General features: G+C 48.0%; 1 protein-coding gene across 3 annotated transcripts in view; it reads right to left on the reverse strand.

Annotated features, from left to right (window-relative positions):
* CACNA1B (calcium voltage-gated channel subunit alpha1 B) overlaps window positions 1-19,597 on the reverse strand; it is a 216,255-nt gene that overhangs the window by 98,611 nt on the left and 98,047 nt on the right. For all 3 annotated transcript variants that reach the window (XM_081593188.1, XM_081593189.1, XM_081593190.1), the window contains exons 13-15: window positions 15,865-15,977; window positions 13,513-13,644; window positions 13,262-13,334 (exon numbers count right to left, since the gene is read on the reverse strand). In XM_081593188.1, the coding sequence (XP_081449314.1) occupies window positions 13,262-13,334; window positions 13,513-13,644; window positions 15,865-15,977 (318 nt within the window). The remainder of the gene's footprint in view (window positions 1-13,261; window positions 13,335-13,512; window positions 13,645-15,864; window positions 15,978-19,597) is intronic.

Raw genomic sequence — 19,597 nt, forward strand, 5'->3', positions numbered from 1 at the left:
AGTGTGCCCTGTGCACATGAGCTCTGTCTAGGACTGGGCCTGCTGGATCACAGGTTCTGCACGCTCTTGACTTATCTAGATGTTTCCAAAGCGCTTATCCCGAATTACTGTCCCATCAGCAACTCAGGCTGTGTCTTCCTCACACCCTCGTCCCTAACTGAGCACCGTCACACCCATTGATAGCTCCCAGCCTGCAGGGTGAAGAGGCAGCCGGTCGGGTGGGACGTCTGCTCAGACCTGCTTTCTGTGGCCCTTTCAACTCTTTGGTTTATATTTCTCGTGACTCATCTTTTCTTACTGACTTCTATATGTATATTCTTCTTTTCCAATTAAAATAAATAAATTAATTTAAAAAACAAATAAAGTGAGTCTTGTATACACTAGTCCTCTATCTCCAATGTCTGCTGGAAAAATCTGCTTGTGTCCTTTTGCTTTTAACTAACTTCTTGAATTATTAAAAAGTTTAATGAAGTCAAATATATCACTCTTTCCCTTATGGTTTCTGCTTTCTGCCTCTTAAAAAGTCCCTCTCCATCCCAAGGTCATGACGAATTTTCCTACATTTTCTTTGAATCATTTTAAAATTTGGTTTTTAGATCTCTAATCCAACTGGAGTTTGTGGTTATGTTCTGTCTACCATGGGGATGAAGATCGACTTTTCTCCCACACAGAAGGCTCATTTTTTGACCATTCCACCCTTACCTCCCACCCCACCCATCCCCCATTGATTTAAATGCCATCTTTTTCGTATGACCAACTTCCTACAAAAGCCTGGGCATGTTTCTGGGCTTCCTAGTCTGTTCTCTGATACTTTGTCTTTAGACGTCAAAACGTTCATTATGGTAGCTTTATAGTAAGTCTTGATACGCAGTGGGGCAAATCACTCCACGTTGAATTGTCTTTGCTATTCTTGGATATTTACTGTCCCATAGAATCAACATGCTGAATTCCAAGAGAAGTTCTGTTGGGATTTGAATCACTGATTAAATTAGGGAGAATTAATCCCTGTTACAACAGTAAGGCTTCCCATTTAAAAACATTTGTTTTCAGCTCTTCAGGTCTTTTAATAACAAGATATCATTTCACATGTAAAAGTCTTGCATACTTCTTGTGGATTTATTTCTGGGTAACTCATAGCTTTTGTACCTACTGTAAATGAAATCTTTCATTTTAATTGAATATTCTAATTTAGCGACACAGGTATACAGAAAAGCTCTATCTTTCGAATGCTCCTCTTGTGCTCAGTAGTACTGGTGAATCCTCTTATTATTTCTAACTGATTCTCTGGCTTTCTATGTAATCACATCATTTGTCTACTCCTTTCCAGTCCTCCTATCTCTTCCTTTTTCTTATTACATTGACTTCAACTGCCTGAATACTAGCTACCCTTGGTTTTTCTCTAGTCATAATGCTTTCAACCTGTATTAGTCTGAGTTCTCCAGAGAAACAGAAGCAACAGGAGATGTCTGGATATATCTTATCTTGTGATTATGGAAGGTAAGTCCCAAGACCCACAGCTGACTGGGAGAGATGACAGTGTAAGTTTCAGCCCAAATCTGAGTCCAAGGGCAAGAGAAACCGAATGTCCAGCTCCAACATATCTGGGCAGCGAGAGTGGACTCTCCCTTACTCAGCCCTTTGCTCCACTCAAGCCCTCAGTGGACTAGATGAGGCTCCCACATCTGCTTTCTCAGTCCTCCAAGTCAAATGTTCTTGTCATCCAGAAACACCGCCACAGACACACCCAGAAACAGTGTTCAATCTAGGCATCCCACGGTTCAGTCAAGTTGCACATGAAATTCACCATCAACAATCTTTTATCTGCAATGTTTGCTATGGTCTTTCTAAAATAACAGTTTTATTTAGATATAGTTTATTCAGTCGCTCAGTCGTGTTCAACTCTTCGCAACCCCTTGGACTGCAGCCTCCCTGTCCGTCACCAACTCCTGGAGCTCACTCAAACTCATGTCCATCGAGTTGGTGATGCCATCCAACCATCTCATCCACGGTATCCCCTTCTCCTCCCACCTTCAATCTTTCCCAGCACCAGGGTCTTTACCAACGAGTCACTTCTTCACATCAGGTGGCCAAAGTATTGGAGCTTCAGCTTCAGTCCTTCCAATGAACATTCAGGATTGATTTTCTTTAGGATGGACTGGTTGGATCTCCCTGAAGTCCAAGGGACTCTCAAGAGTCTTCTCCAACACCACAGTTAAAAAGCATCAATTCTTCAGCACTCAGCCTTCTTTACAGTCCAACTCTTATATACATACAGGACTACTGGAAAAACCATAGCTTTGACTAGATGAACCTTTGTCAGCAAGGTAATATCGCTGCTTTTTAATATGCTGTCTAGGTTGATTATAGCTTTTCTTCCAAGGAGCAAGCGTCTTTTAATTTCATGGCTTTAGTCACAGTCTGCAATGATTTTGGAGTACAAGAAAATAAAGTCTGTCACTGTTGCCATTGTTTCACCATCTATTTGCCATGAAGTGATGGGACCGGATGCCATGATCTTTGTTTTCTGAATGTTGAGTTTTAAGCCAACTTTTTCACTCTCCTCTTTCACTTTCATCAAGAGGCTCTTTAGCTCTTCTTCACTTTCTGCCATGAGGGTGGGGTCATCTGCATATCTGCTGCTGCTGCTGCTAAGTTGCTTCAGTCGTGTCCGACTCTGTGCGACCCCATAGACGGCAGCCCACCGGGCTCCGCCATCCCTGGGATTCTCCAGGCAAGAATACTGGAGTGGGTTGCCATTTCATTCTCCAGTGCATGAAAGGGAAAAGTGAAAGTGAAGTCGCTCAGTCGTGTCCGACTCTTAGCGACCCCAGGGACTGTGGCCTACCAAGCTCCTCCATTATTGATATTTCTCCCAGCAATCTTGATTCCAGCTGGTGCTTCATCCAGCCCAGCGTTTCTCATTATGTGCTCTGCATATACGTTAAATAAGCAGAGTAACAACATACAGCCCTGATGTATTTCTTTCCCAATTTGGAACCAGTCTGTTGTTCCATGTCCATTTCTAACTGTTGCTCCTTGACCTGCATACAGATTTCTTAGGAGGCAGGTAAGCCAGTCTGGTATTCCCATCTCTTGAAGAATGTTCCAGTTTCTTGTGATCCACACAGTCAAAGGCTTTGATGTAGTCAAGAAAGCAGAAGTAGATGTTTTTCTGGAATTCTGCTTTTTCGATGATCCAATGGATATTGGCAATTCGATCTCTGGTTTGTCTGCCTTTTCTAAATTCAGCTTGAACATCTGGAAGTTCACGGTTCACATACTATTGAAGCCTCGCTGGGAGAATTCTGAGCATTACTTTGCTAATGTATGAGATGAGCGCAATTGTCTGATAGAACATTCTTCGGCATTGCCTTTCTTTGGGATTGGAACGAAAACTGACCTTTTTCAGTCCTGTGGACACTGATGAGTTTTCCAAATTTGCTGGCATATTGAGTGCAGCACTTTAAAAGCATCATCTCTTAGGACTTTGAATAGTTCAGCTGGAATTCTACCACTTCCACTAGCTTTGTTCGTAGTGATGCTTCCTAAGGCCCAGTTGACTTTGGACTCCAGGATGTCTGGCTCTAGGTGAGTGATCACACCATCATGGTTATCTGGGTCATGAAGATATTTTTGTATAGTTCTTCTTTGTATTCCTGCCACCTCTTCTTAATATATTCTGCTTCTGTTAGGTCCATACCATTTCTGTCCTTTATTGTGCCTATCTTTGCATGAAATGTTCCCATGGTATCTCTGATTTTCTTGAGGAGATCTCTAGTCTTTCCCATTCTATTGTTTTCCTCTATTTTTTTGCATTGACCACTGAGGAAGGCCTTCTTATTTCTCCTTGCTATTCTTTGGAACTCTGCATTCAGATGAATATATCTTTCCTTTTCTCCTTTGCCTTTTACTTCTCTTCTTTTCTCAGTTATTTGTAAGGCCTCCTCAGACAACCATTTTGCCTTTTTGCATTTCTTTTTCTTGGGGATGATCTTGATCACGGACGGCTTCCTATACAACATCACGAACCTCTGTCCAAGGTTCTTCAGGCACTCTATCAGATCTAATCCCTTGAATCTATTTGTCACTTCCACTTTGATTTAGGTCATACATGAATAGTCTAGTGGTTTTCCCTACTTTCTTGAATTTAAGTCTGAATTGGGCAATAAGGAGTTCATGATCTATACCACAGTCATCTCCCAGTCTTGTTTTTGCTGACTGTATAGAGTTTCTCCATCTTTGGCTGCGAAGAATATAATCAATCTGATTTCGGTGTTGGCCATCTGCTGATGTCCACGTGTAGAGTTATCTCTTGTGTTGTTGGAAGAAGGTGTTTGCTGTGACCAGTGTGTTCTCTTGGCAAAACTCTGTTAGCCTTTGTCCTGCTTCATTTTGTACTCCAAGGCCAAACTTGCCTGTAACTCCAGGTATCTCTTGACTTCCTACTTTTGCATTCCAGGCCCCTATGATGAAAAGGACATCTTTTATTGGTGTTAGTTCTAGAAGGTCTTGTAGGTCATCATAGAAATGTTCAACTTCAGCTTCTTCAGCATTAGGGATTGGGCATAGACTTGGATTACTGTGATATTGAATGGTTTGCCTTGGAAATGAACAGAGATCATTCTGGCATTTTTGAGATAGCACCCAAGTACTGCATTTTGGACCCTTTTATTGACTATTAGGGCTACTTCATTTCTTCTCAGGGATTCTTAGAAGAAATTAAGAGATATAGTTCAGTTCAGTTCAGTTCAGTCGCTCAGTCGTGTCCGACTCTTTGCGACCCCATGAATCGCATCACACCAGGCCTCTCTGTCCATCACCAACTCCCAGAGTCTACCCAAACCCATGTCCATCGAGTTGGTGATGCCATCCAACCATCTCATCCTCTGTCGTCCCCTTCTCCTCCTGCCCCCAATCCTACCCAGCATTAGGGTCTTTTCCAATGAGTCAACCCCTCACATGAGGTGGCCAAAGTATTGGAGTTTCAGCTTCAACATCAGACCTTCCAATGAACACCCAGGATTGATCTCTTTTAGGATGGATTGATTGGATCTCCTTGCAGTCGAAGGTACTCTCAAGAGTCTTCTCCAACACCACAGTTCAAAAGCATCAATTCTTCGGCGCTCAGCTTTCTTCACCGTCCAACTCTCACATCCATACATGACCACTGGAAAAACCATAGCCTTGACTAGACGTACTTTTGTTGGCAAAGTAATGTCTCTGCTTTTAAACATGCTATCTAGGTTGGCCATAACCTTCCTTCCAAGGAGTAAGCGTCTTTTAGTTTCATGGCTGCAATCACCATCAGCAGTGATTTTGGAGCCCAAAAAAATAAAGTCTGACACTGTTTCCACTGTTTCCCCATCTATTTCCCATGAAGTGATGGGACAAGATGCCATGATCTTAGTTTTCTGAACGTTGAGCTTTAAGCCAACTTTTTCACTCTCCTCTTTCACCTTCATCAAGAGGCTCTTTAGTTCTTCTTCACTTTCTGCCATAAGGGTGGTGTCATCTGCATATCTGAGGTTATTGATATTCCTCCCGGCAATCTTGATTCCAGCTTGTGTTTCTTCCAGCCCAGCATTTCTCATGATGTACTCTGCATATAAGTTAAATAAGCAGGGTGACAATATACAGCCTTGACGTACTCCTTTTCCTATTTGGAACCAGTCTGTTGTTCCATGTCCAGTTCGAACTGTTGCTTCCTGACCTGCATACAGGTTTCTCAAGAGACAGGTCAGATGGTCTGGTATTCCTATCTCTTTCAGAATTTTCCACAGTTTATTGTGATCCATACAGTCAAAGGCTTTGGCATAGTCAATAAAGCAGAAATAGATGTTTTTCTGGAACTCTCTTGCTTTTTCGATGATCCAGCGGATATTGGCAATTTGATCTCTGGTTTCTCTGCCTTTTCTAAAACCAGCTTGAACATCTGGAAGTTCACGGTTCACATATTGCTGAAGCCTGGCTTGGAGAATTTTGAGCATTACTTTACTAGCATGTGAGATGAGTGCAACTGTGCAGTAGTTTGAGCATTCTTTGCCTTTCTTTGGGATTGGAATGAAGACTGACCTCTTCCAGTCCTGTGGCCACTGCTGAGTTTTCCAAATTTGCTGGCATATCGAGTGCAGCACTTTCACAGCATCCTCTTTTAGGATTTGAAATAGCTCAACTGGAATTCCATCACCTCCAGTAGCTTTGTTTGTAGTGATGCTTTCTAAGGCCCACTTGACTTCACATTCCAGGATGTCTGGCTCCAGGTGAGTGATCACACCATCATGATTATCTGGGTCATGAAGATCTTTTTTGTACAGTTCTGTGTATTCTTGCCACCTCTTCTTAATATCTTCTGCTTCTGTTAGGTCCATACCATTTCTGTCCTTTATCGAGCCCATCTTTGCATGAAATGTTCCTTTGGTATCTCTAATTTTCTTGAGGAGATCTCTAGTCTTTCCCAATCTGTTGTTTTCCTCTATTTCTTTGCACTGATTGCTGAGGAAGGCTTTCTTATCTCTCCTTGCTATTCTTTGGAACTCTGCATTCAGATGGGAATATCTTTCCTTTTCTCCTTTGCTTTTCACTTCTCTTCTCTTCCCAGCTATCTGTAAGGCCTCCTCAGACAGCCATTTTGCTTTTTTGCATTTCTTTTCCATGGGGATTTTCTTGATCCCTGTCTCCTGGACAATGTCACGAACCTCTGTCCATAGTTCATCAGGCACTCTGTCTATCAGGTCTAGACCCTTAAATCTATTTGTCACTTCCACTGTATACTCATAAGGGATTTGATCTAGGTCATACCTGAACGGTCTAGTGGTTTTCCCTACTTTCTTCAATTTAAGTCTGAATTTGGCAATAAGCAGATATAGTTATAGAGATATAACTATGTAACTATAGAGATATAGTTAACATACCATATAAATCATTCATTTAAAGTGTACAGTTCAATGGTTTTTAGTACATTCACACATATATACAACCACTACCACAGTCAATTTTAGAACATTTCTGTCCCTTCAAAAAGGAAGCTCATCCATATTAGCTATCCCACCTAGCTGTGGGTTTGTTTTGGGTTGCTTTTTTGTTTTTGAGTCCTCAGTATTTTAAGTTCTTTGTATAACATGTTTCTCATCATCATGTCAATGTTTTATCTTTCTACATCTATTGATATGCTTATTTTTCTCTTTAACATGTAGAGATCAGGAAATTATATTGACAAATAACTATATTACCAAGATAAGTGCAGTTTAGCTATGAGGTTCTATTTTATACAGAACTGGATTTGGTTTTTGAGTCCTTTATTTCAGACTACTTGCCTCTGCCTTCACTGAGCAAACAGAGTGCCTGCTGTGTGTCAGGCAACCTTCAGGCACTTACGATCATCAGTGGACACAGCAAAGCCCCTGCCTCACAGAGCAGTGGAGGGAGAGATCTGCGAGCCAGGAGGCTCGCATGGAATCTGACCTTCTGATCAATTACTGTCCTAACACAGGCCTCCAGGACACCTGTCACACACTCAAGACACCTGGAGACCCCAACCCAGAAATGCCTGGTGGTGCCACCCCTGAAGGATACGCATCTGTACACATCTGTACCCCTCAGAGGGCTACAGTCCAACAGGTCGCAAAGAGTCAGACATGACTGAATGCCCATGCCCTTACTGATAATTAACTTTTTATGATTTTGTTATCTTGGTACATCAGTTTTCTGTGTCACTAACATCTGCTCTTAGCATTATTTTTTTCCTGCTTTCAGTTTCTCTTTGGTTTACTCTATTATTCTTTTTTTTATTTTTAAGATGAGTATTTAACATATTTATTTTCAGCCATTCTCTTATTTTTAGTCATTTTCTTATTTTCATAGTTGATTCTGAGATTCTAAATTTTTCTCTAAGCGTTGCTTCAAACTCATCCTGTAAGTTTTGCTAATTATTACTCAGTTCTAAGTATTCTGTAGTATCCACTATGATGTCTCCTTCAACGCAACCCCTCAGCTTTCAAATATGGGGACGATTTTATGTGATTGTTTACTGGTAGTTTCTATTTATTTAAGTGATACCAAGGATGTGCTCTGGGACTTCCCTGGTGGTCCAGTGGTTAAGACGCCACGTTCCAATGCAGGGGGTGCAGATTTGATCCCTGGACAGGGAAATAAGATCCCACATGTCACAGAGTGTGGCCAAATTTTAAATAAATAAAATTTGTTTTTTATAAAAAGAATGTTCACTGTAGGAGAGCAATTCTTTAACACTTGTAGGAATTTCCTGAGTGACTTAACAAGTGGTCAATTTCTGGAGAAGTCCTCCATGCCCCCAAATGAGTGTTTTATCCACTATCAGTTGTGCAAGTTCTTGTACGCATCAGCTGATTTCTGATCCTTTCTAATCTCTTAGCAGCTTCATCCTTCAGTTTGATGGAATTATATATCTCTGAGAAGAGAATGGACTTTTATTTCTCTTTGTAATTCTGTCAGTTTTTGCTTTTGGGGGCCGTGTTCTTACACTGCATCTTCCCTTTATTGTTATACAATGTAGTTTCCTCTTTTTACTAAAGCTTTTTTTCACCTTCTATTTCGGCTGATGTTATTATTACACCAGCTTTCTCTTGGTTAATGTTAACTTAGTTTATCTTTTTGTATTCATTTAATTTTAAAAGTATGTATGATTTCAAACACTCAGAAAGGTACAATGAATAATATTTAAAGCTCTACTCCCAGCTTAAGAAATAAAACATTAAAATGTAGCTGAAGGGGAAGGGGATTCAAGAGGGAGGGGACATACCTACACGATGGCTAATTCACGCTGAGGGACGGCAGAAATCAAACCAATATTGTAAAGCAATTAGCCTTCAATTAAAAATAAACAAATTTTTAAAAATACAAAAAAAGTTTAAAAAAAAAATAAAAGCATTCAGTATTTGCTTTGAGTCACCTCATGGCTAACAGCGATGTATAAGGAATATGAGAAAATGTGCCTGAAGGTCCTTGAGGAGAACCCCCAGCCTCATTTCTCCTCTCCCTGCACCCGCCCAGCCCTGACTTTGGCGTTAATCGTTCCCATGCGGGCTTTTATACTTCTACTTGTACATATACCATAAATAATATTGTTACACAGTGTTTGGAAACAAGATGTTTTCATCCTTATTTAAATAGTATCATATGCTAAACCAGAATGAAAAAAAGAATATATATATATATGTATAACTGAGTCACTTTGCTATACAGCAGAAATTAACATAACACTGTAAATCAACTCTACTTCAATTTTTGAAGTTAATTAAATAGTATCATATGATCTGCATTATTCTGAATCTTGCTTTTTTTAGATTAACACTGCTTCTGATCCATGTTAATATAGGTAATTCCAGGTCATTCATTCATGACCCTGCTGCCCAGACAGAACACACTCTTCTCATCACTCTCCTGAGGATGAACAGTGAAGAGGTTTCCAGGGTTTCGCTACCATATGTGATGCTGCCTCGATGGTCTCACAGGTCTCTGTGCATTTGGCCAGGGATCTTCCAGGGCATGTACCCACAACAGGAACTACTTTCATGTGAGTGCCAGTGGGTTAGATACCGTGACATTAGTTTCCAAAGCGGTTCTATCAACCCATCAATACCACAAGGGAATCCTCATTTCTCCACATCCTCTCTAAAACTTGAGGCTTCCCTTGTGGCTCAGCTGGTAAAGAATCCACCTGCAATGTGGGAGACCTGGGTTCGATCCCTGGGTTGGGAAGATCCCCTGGAGAAGGGAAAGGCTACCCACACCAGTGTTCTGGCCTGGAGAATTCTATGGACTGTATAGTCCATGCGGGTCACAAAGAGTTGGACGACTGAGTGACCTTCACTTTCACTTTCTCTAAAACTTGAGACTGTTAGGTTTCTTAATTTCAGCTAAACTGAGAGGTGGGTTTAATTTGCATTTCCCTGACTACGAGTAATAGATGATGGTTTTATAGGTCTGCTCTTCAGCCCACTTTCTTATCCTGAGTTCCCTCTTGCACACTTTGCCCTTTCCTGCTACATCTTCCTGCTGCTGTTTTCCCTTTTGGATTTGTGGAAGGTTTTATTTATTCTGATTGCCCTCCTCAGCTGTTCAGTCATGTCTGACGTTTTGCAGCCCTGCGGACTGTAGCCCGCCACACTCCTCTGCCCATGGAATTTTCCAGCAAGAATATTGAAGTGGGTTGTCTCCTACTCCAGGAGATGTTTCCAACCCACAGATGGAAACTTTGTCTCTTGAGTCTCCTGCATTGACAGGTGGATTTTTTACCACTAGCGCCACCTGGGAAGCCCTCGTTCTGGTTGCTGGTTATTTATTCTGGTCGCTGTTTATTGGCTGATGTTGTGGAAATGTCTGCTCCAGCCTATGACTTATTTGACATTCTATGGTGATTTTTGGATGCAGAAATTTGTATTTCAATAGTCAAATTTGCCAAAGGTTTCATTTATGATCTGTGCATTTTTATCTCTTCCTTAAGAAGGCCTTCAGTTAGTAACAGTACTCTCCTGTACGTTCTAAAATTTGAAATTTGCTTTTCACATTTATGTTTTAATTCATCTGAGCTGATTTTCAAATCTGCTACGAGGTGGAAATCCAACTTCCTTTTTTTCTCTATGGATAACCAAACTGTCCCACACCATCTGCAGTGACAACACAAGTGTTCTGAGTACATAAATATTTCATCTGTGAATAATGACATTTTTCTTTCCTCCTTGGCAATCCTGAGAATTTTTATTTCATCTTTTTCTTATTCTACTGCACTAAGACCACTGATACCGGCATAGTCTGCTAGGAGCTTCTGTCTGGAAGAGAGCTGGGTTTCATCAAACACACGCAGAGTACAGGGTGTGATGCACCCCCACACACTCATCACCCCGCTTCCACAATTAACACAGTTTGCTCATCTCATTCCGTCTGCTTCTCACTCTGGTGTTTGGTTGTGCTTTTGCTGGAGCTCAGATGCTCTTTCTGATGGTTCCCTCCTCTCCCTCTTCAGTCTGTTGAGATGATGAGCTACAGTAATAGACTTTCTAATGTTTAGTCATCTTGCATTTCTAGGGTAAATTTTTCATTTCTAGGGTAAATTCAAGTTGATCATAAAGATGATCTTTAAGTACATCCAGGTTGGATTGGTTCTTATTTCCCTCAGGATGTCTTGTCTCTCTCTGTGTGACGGTAATAAATATTTTTCTTCTCTCATATTGTCTTTGTCTGGCATTTTCATATCAAGATTAGTCCACTTTCATAAAGGGTGGCTATTTCCTTTTTATCTTCTCTGGAGTCATCTATATAAAATTGGAGTAACCGTTCCTAAACAGTTGGCAGAACTCACTTGTTAAACTGTCAGCGTGGTGGCCAGCATAGGTAGATTTTTCAATTACTTTTCATAAATTATTCCATTTCTGAAACCGTCTGGGTTTTCTGCTTCTTCCTGGGTCACTGCCTCTCCCCCACCTCCGCCGCCCTCGGCGCACCCGCACGGCGCCCGCAGGGCGTTCAGCACTCGGCCATGACCCCCCCACCCCCGGGCGTTTGCGTCTGGGTGTGTCTACCCCACCTCAGGTCGCGCTCTCTCTTCCAGAACAACAGGGACTGCCCTTCAGCACCTTATTCACTTCTCCCCAACCTCCTGCCCTCAGACTGGCACTCTTCACAGGAAATCCTTCTTGCTGCAACAGATTTTAAGATTTTCTCTTTACTGTCTCAGCTCTTTCTGGAGGGTCGCTGGCACCTTCTCTGCACCTCTGAGCCACAGTGGGCTCCATGCCTGCCAGCTCCCCCACTCTCACGAGGATCACATCAGTGTAGGGTTCACCCTCTATCTGTTTATTGAAATAGCTATATTTTTACTGCCAGGATTGTTAGTTATCTTTCACATTAACCCGATATTCTTGGTTCTGAGGTGCCCCTCCTCCTTTAAGCTTCAGCCATCTGAGGGTTGACGGCACCTGCATTCGCCTGCTGTTTCTGTGTCTTAGGAGTGGCTCCCCTCCACCTGTGGGCATGGTCGGCCCTCTTCCCCAGGGGCAGCCTCACTGGGAGCGGAGTGCAAGCTGTCCTCCCACTCCACCCCAGCCCCATCGCATGCCTTCCTGTGCCCTCTCCAACCCCATTCAGAAGCAGGGGATCCACCCTGGGCTCTCAGGGCATCGGCCCAGTGTCATCCTGAGGGCGTTATATGCCTGTCCCTGGCGATCTACTCAGCCTCGTCCAGCCCTAACTACTGTCTCAGCCTCCTTAAAAGACCAGACACTGCTCTGAGTCACCTGTGGACGCCTTGACAAAGATGGTAAGAAGGGCAGTGCACTCACGGGCACCCCAACCCTTCGAGCTCAGAGGAGGAGAAGCCATAGGACTTGAGGTGGGGTCAGGTGGGAAGCGGGCGGCGACACTGCAGGGTCTGGGGTGCTGCCAGGCCGGCAGCGGATGACCCCCTGGAAGGAAAGGACTCTACCCACTGTCCCTGGGGGCGGAGGAGCTGCAGGACTCCCCCAGGCTGGGAGGGCTCAGGGGGTGAGATCACCAGACTGACTCACTCCGTCAGCAAGTGGTCCAAACGGTTGGCCACAAAGTCCCCTTCCTCTGAGAGAGGGGCTCCAAGGTCCCCGCTCCTCACACTCGTCGCGGCTCCGGCAGTGGCTGAGGGTAGGCAGGGCCCTGGCCAGAGTGCCTGTGGTGTGGGGGATTCTCTAAGCTCCATCATGGGCACCCACCCCTGCCCTGGCCCTGCTTGGTCTCAGACGTGGCCAAGGGCACTGCGTGGGACACAGATGTGTGCCTTATCACACGGGGGAGGCCCGTCGTGGAGGCACAAGGGAGCCATAGCTCTGTGATGGGGAGAGCGCTCAACCTAGAGAGTTCTCAGGAGGGAACACAGATGCCACCAAGAATGGGGCCCCTGACCTACGTGCCCCCAGGGGCCGTGGGAGTGAGTATCCAGATACCAGGAGAGCCGAGGGGCTGCTGGGCCAAGCCCCTGGAGGGTGAAGCCTGGGGACAGCTTTCCGCTGTGTTTGCCAAGGACAAAGACAGCCGTAATCAGTTCCAGGTCTCTGGCAGAGCGCTAAGCGACGACCTGAAGCCAGGGCCTCCCGGGGCCTCCACCTGCTCCTGGCAGGCTCGCTCCCAACCTGGGGCCTCACATCAGAGGCCTGCTGTGCCTGTGTCCTGGCGGGCACTGAGGGGCTGACAGCAGGCTGCCTCCCCCACGCCCACAAAGCCCCGCGGCCACAACTTAGTCCAGAGCCGGGAGCCTTACCTGGAAGACAGTGAGGATGGCGGCAGGGAAGGTGTCAAAGTTGGTTGTCGGAGTCTCATCCTGGAAGTTGAACCTGAAAAGAACAAGGGCTTTGGACAGACAGAGGCAGGTCCACTGGGCCCAGGAGGGCTGGCACCTGGAGGCTGCGTCTGGGCCAGCAGCCCTCCTCGGGGCCTTTGTGGGGGAAGCAGAGTGGGAGCCCAGCAGCACTGTCCCCTGAGCCCTCCCCTCGGGGGCCCGGCCTCACTTACTGTCCCCCGAAGAGCTGCATGCCCAGCAGAGCAAAGACCACGATGAAGAGGAACAGCAGGAAGAGCAGGCTGATGATGGACTTCATGGAGTTGAGCAAGGACACCACCAGGTTCCGCAGGGAGCTCCAGTACCTGTGGGGGAGGCCTGGTCCGAGCGCGCCAGGACACCGGGACCCCGAGGGCCACACCTGCGGCTTCCGGCACCTCCTGCCCTGAGGGCCCCACACTCACTTTCTCCAGGGGCCCACACCCCATCTGCACTGCAGCCCACCACCCGGCCCAGGGTGACGGCAGAGACTGCACGTTCAGAGCTGCGCTCACGCGCACCTCCCACCGGCTCTCCGGTCTCCCTCCTGCGGCCACACCTGCTTGCATCCCTCAACTCCCCTAGGCCAGCACGCGGGAAGTGAGGGCCACAGCTGTTAGCTGGGCAGAGGGGCTGCACTGGAGCGTCCGTTGGCACCACCACCCTCAGCGAGCAGGTTCGCATGCAGGGTCTCAGCGAAGCAGGCCGGGCTCGGGTTCCCCCAGGGCGCGAGCCACGTAGCACGGAGCAGCCCTCCAGGCTCAACACCCCTCCGGCCCACCCCTCAAACGCTCCTAGGGGCCAGAGACCATGGCCCTCTCATTCAGCTGAACCCCTGTGGCTCACAGGCCCCCTGCAGTCTGCGGATAGTCTTGCTGTGGGCTTGTTAGGTAACGGGTCCCTCCAGCTGCAACACCAGGACAGCCCAAGCCCCAGGGAGGCAGGCCACGTGCTTCTCTGCCTTAGCACTTGCTGTCCTCCGCCCTAGCCTGGGGAGAGGCCTGGGACATCCCTGAGACCTCGTACCCAGGGCTGTGTCACAGAGAACCACTACTCTCTTCCTGGGTGCGTGACAGTTAATAAGAGATGGACTAGAAGACTCCAGAAAGCCTTCTCCTGACGGGCAGGATCTAGGTCAGGACAAGAGCCACCCACTTTCCAGGAGGAAATGGAGCTGCTAAGACGCCAGGCCCACAGCCAAGGCGCGGGCAGCACCGCACCACCTCGTGGAGCCCTGCCCCTGCAGAAGCAGCGGAGGACGCAGGGCAAGTGTCTGTGGGCCAAGCCAGACGGGAGTCCTGTCCAAAACTCCTCCTCGTTACACCATCCTGACTTTGAATGGCCTCAGGTATGGATTTAAAACAGACTAGAAAAGATCTAGTCCAGCCTCCCCAGGAGGCTGAGGAAGTCACTGCAGGTGCTTGGAAGCAGGCCACCTGCGTAGGCTTGATCTGGACCATCCCGCAGCCATCACGAGCTGGGCATGTGTGGCCCACATGCTCCAGGCACCCCGGGCTGGGAGCCTCAGAGCCTCAGGGTGGCTCGGGACCCACCGTGGAGTCACTAGGCCCACAGCCAGCAGGGTGAGGGCAGCTCTGCTGCTGCCATGACAGCTGTGCACAGGAGCAGCCCCCTCCCACCACCGCTCCGGCAGAGAGGGGGAGGTTCAGCCCCCTCACGGGCAGAAGGGAGCAACCTTTGTTCAGGGCTGTGGAGCCAAGTAGGATGAACCTGACACACGGTCAGGGCCGCATCCTATCACGGAGGCCAGCCGGCAGGGTCAGCCCTGAGTGGAAAAGGCAGGCCTGGGAGTTCAGGTCAGAAGGTCAGAGTCCCGCTGGGGCCAGGACAGGGGCTGCAAGGCAGGGAAGCAAACTTGGAGGCAGAAAGATAGGAAACCTCTATCTGATAACCTCTGTTTTCTACATTAACTAGGGAACAGACATCCTTCGAGGTTGAAAGATGGGCTTGTGGCTTTCAAGACAGGAGCCAGTGTGAAACTGTGGGGAACAAGCTAATAAGAAAACCAGAAATGCTGGGGCAGTGCTGAGGCTGAAAACAGCCCCGCGGGTAGACAGGCCACCAGGGCCCAGACAGAACCACACTGCGCCGCCAGCCTCGCACTCGCTGCTTTGTGGCTGTCGTCTGTGTTTACCCAGTTAAAAGCCACATGAAGCGATTCCGCACGGCTGAGCACAACACCCCTGCTGCACATCCGTGTGCTCCAGGAGTGGGGTGGGAGTTCCTCGTCCATGTGCTCTGGGGCTGGGGGCACAGGCAGCGTGGGAGCTGGGCCAACACAGGTGCTGCTCCTGGGGCGAGCTCCACCACCCTCACGGCACGAGGAGGAGGAACTCCTCCCTATAGCCTGAGCACAGGGAATCCCCCCCCACGCCCCGGAGAACAGGGACAACAGGAATCCCCCCCCACGCCCCGGAGCACACGGACAACAGGAACCCCACACACACAGATGACAGGAATCCCCAACACCCCGGAGCACACGGACAACAGGAACCACCGCCCCCACCAGCACACAGACGACATACTTGGTGACTTTGAAGATTCTCAGCAGCCGCAGTGCCCGCAGCACACTGATCCCGAAGGACGTTCCTGGCTTGATGGCCGCCCAGACCACTTCGAAAATGCTCCCCACAATGACCTGCAACAGAGATGGGGTCGGCCCTGGGCACGGTGTGGCCACGGCTCTCTGTAAGCATCGGCCCTGGCTCCACGTGAGGCAGGGGCCTCACACGGAGCTCCTGCAACCTCTGGGAACCACAGATGGTGCCTGTCCTTCCCCAGACACACCAGGAGGACACAGGACACGGAGCGGGTCTGGCCTGCAGGTTTCTCGGTGAATCTTCAAGACTCTTTGTGCAGTGCCTCCCCTGCGGCTTATCACAGCCAGGTGACCCCTCCGGGCCAGCAAACCACCTCCGACAGCCGTGACTGTCAGGCTGTGTCCACGCAGACCAGCAGACTCAGCTTCCTCGTAACATCCCGTTTGGTCTTGTCCCCTCCGAGATGTTCCAGTTCATAACTGTATATTGTCTTCCCCTGAATACTAGGAGCCAGAAAGTGCCACCAGGGACAGACGATAACTAGCCTGCCCTCTTGTTTCACCAAGGGTCATCCTGAGCACTGACCACACTGGTGGACTGGGACTTGCAGGCAGGAGGCCTGCCCCCGCTCCCAGTCACTCCCAGCATCGGTGTGTCTGGTGCGAGGCCCTCAGAAGGACAGAGCGGTGGGGCTGGAGCACAGCGGATGCCTTGCCAACGGCGCCCAAATGGAGTTCCCTCGCTGGCACTGCCCTGGCTGGGCACACCCGATCAGCGTGAGTGCTGTGTGTGGCCAACCCTTACTCCTGCTGACCTGGCTTCCGCAGCTGGTGTGGAGAACCCCCCGCGAAGATCAGTCTCCCAAACTCCACTCTGCCGTGTGGCTCACTCACCACCCAGGTTTCAGTCACTTCCACCCATTTCATACCAACTGCAAACACAATCGGCCTGACATCAACATCCTCGCCAAGCCTGACAAGCGGTGGCTACCGGGGCAGTGGCTTCTGCAGGCTGATGCTGGTCCACGCCCTGCACGCCTGCTGAGCTGGCTGCACCAGCTCCACGTCACCAAACGCACAGCCTTCCGCTGCCGGCCTCCCCAGCCTGGACACAGCAAAGAACTCAGAGGGCTTCAGACCTGCCCATAGCTGCCACGTCCACTTCACCCCTACAGAGCAGCAAATGGGATGAGCTTGGCATGTTTGCCCTTGGCACCCCAACCGTCACCACCAATTTTTCTCAGCATCACACATCCCCAGGGTCCAACGCTGTCATTGTCTAAATCCACTTTCTTCCCATTGTCAGTCTCCCAACGTATCTTCTATTTTCCATTAATCCTCAAAATTTGCTCACATTGGTTTATAATGTAGGTGGCCTTTCAGATAGTCCCCAGTGACCCCACTGCCTGGGGTTCACCCCCTTGTCCACCCCTGTCCCCTGGAAGGTAGGTTGGACCTAGTGAGCTGCTTTAAGCAAATAGAACCCAACAAACATGATGGGATGGCACCTCCGAGAGGAGTCACAAGAAGACCGGGGCTTTGCCTTGGCGCCCTCAGCCCTCTGAGGACAGGGGGGCAGCCTGAGCAGAGGCCCACGCGACCAGCAGCCACCAGAGTGGGCCTCGAGAATGCCTTCCCGAGGTCTGTCAGCAGCCACGAGCACAAGCTTGGAAGGGGCTCTCACTGAACCTCGTGAGGGACCCAGTGAGCCACAGCCCCACTGCCAACCCGCCAGAATGAGAGGACAGACGCTGGCTGCTTTAAGCCACTAAACCCTGGGGTAAACTGAAACCCAGAAAGGGAAGTCAGCATCAACTTTGGAAGCAGGCACACACACAGTGCTGCTAAACTAGAAAGCCCGATGTAGGAGTGGCTCTAGGGTCAGGGAGCGGCGCCGAGTAGCACGCTGAACACATTCGCCCACCCTGAACACATTCCTTCAAGGATTCTGGACTCTGAAGATTCCGCAGGTAAGGTCTGCAGCAGGGTGAGGGGAGTCATGGGAGACTACAGAGGGGAGAAGGCAGAGAGCCCCATGGGGCCCACGGACACACAGACGGCAGGAAACGTGCCTCCCGAGCTGGAGCTCTGGCCGGGATACATCCATGCAGTGCGTGCCTGCTGCTGCCCGGTGTCTCCGCTGCTCCTGGTCCATCCAGCCAAGAGGAGGGGGAACCTGAGGGAAGTGCTGTTAAGTAAAGAGAGGCCACAAGTGGCTAGTCTGGAAAATGCTCAACTTCTCCAGAGCAAATGAGGCCATGTTTAGAGATGGCATGCCATTTCAGTCAGTGCTAATGAGGTGGATGAATCGAGAGCCTATTATACGGAATGAAGTAAGTCAGAGAGAGAAAGAAAAACGTCATACATTGACACATGCATATATAGAATCTAGAAAGATGGTACTGATGAACATATCTGCAGGGCAGCAGTGGAGATGGAGACAGAGAGAACAGACTGAAGGACACTGTGTCATCTGTATATCTGAGGTTATTGATCTTTCTCCCGGTAATCTTCATTCCAGCTTGTGATTCAACCAGCCCAGCATTTTGCACGATGTACTCTACACATATGGAGAAGGAAATGGCAACCCACTCCAGTATTCTTGCCTGGGAAATCCCATGGACAGAGGAGCCTGGTGGGCTACAGTCCATGGAGTTGCAAGAGTCGGACAAGACTTCGTGACTAAACCACCACCACCACCCCTCTGAATATAAGTTAAATAAGCAGAGTAACAATATACAGCCTTGATGTATTCCTTTCCCAATTTTGAAACAGTCCATTTTTCCATGTCTGATTCTAACTGTTGCTTCTTGATCTGCATACAGAATTCTCAGGAGGCAGGTAAAGTGATCTGACATTCCCATCTCTTTAAGAATTTTCCACAGTTTGTTGTGATCCACACAGTCAAAGGCTTTACCATAGTCAATGACCAACCTAGACAGCATATTATAAAGCAGAACCATTACTTTGCCAACAAAGGTCTGTCTAGTCAAAGCTATGGTTTTTCCAGTAGTCATGTGAGAGTGTGGGTGTGAGAGTTGGACCATAAAGAAAGCTGAGCGCCGATGAATTGATGCTTTTGAACTGTGGTGTTGGAGAAGACTCTTGAGAGCTCCTTGGTTCTGCAAGGAGATCCAACCAGTCCATCCTAAAGGAAATCAGCCCTGAATATTCACTGGAAGGACTGATGCTGAAGCTGAAACTTTGGCCAACTGAAGCTAGCCAGCTGAAACTGAAGCTCCAATACTTTGGCCACTTGATGTGAAGAACTGACTCATTGGAAAAGACCCTGATGCTGGGAAAGATTGATGGCAGGAGGAGAAGGGGATGACAGAGGATGAGATGGTTGGATGGCATCACCAACTCTATGGACATGAGTTTGAGTAAGCTCCAGGAATTGGTGAAGGACAGGGAAGCCTGGCGTGCTGCAGTCCGTGGGGTTGCAAAGAGGCAGACACAACGGAGAAACTGAACTAAACTGAACTGATAGTCAATGAGGCAGATATTTTTCTGACCCAGTGGATGTTGCCAATTTGCTCTCTGGTTCCTCCGCCCGTTCTAAATTCAGCTTGTACATTTAGAAGTTCTTGGTTCACATACTGTTGAAGCCTAGCTTGAAGGATCTTGAGCATTATCTTGTTAGCATGTGAAATGAGCACAAATGACAGAAAGTGAAGAGGAACTAAAGAGCCTCTTGATGAAAGTGAAAGAGGGGAGCG

This window comes from Giraffa tippelskirchi, chromosome 4, assembly GCF_054371585.1.
Source record: "Giraffa tippelskirchi isolate mGirTip1 chromosome 4, T2T-mGirTip1v1.2.pri, whole genome shotgun sequence".
NCBI lineage: Eukaryota > Metazoa > Chordata > Mammalia > Artiodactyla > Giraffidae > Giraffa > Giraffa tippelskirchi.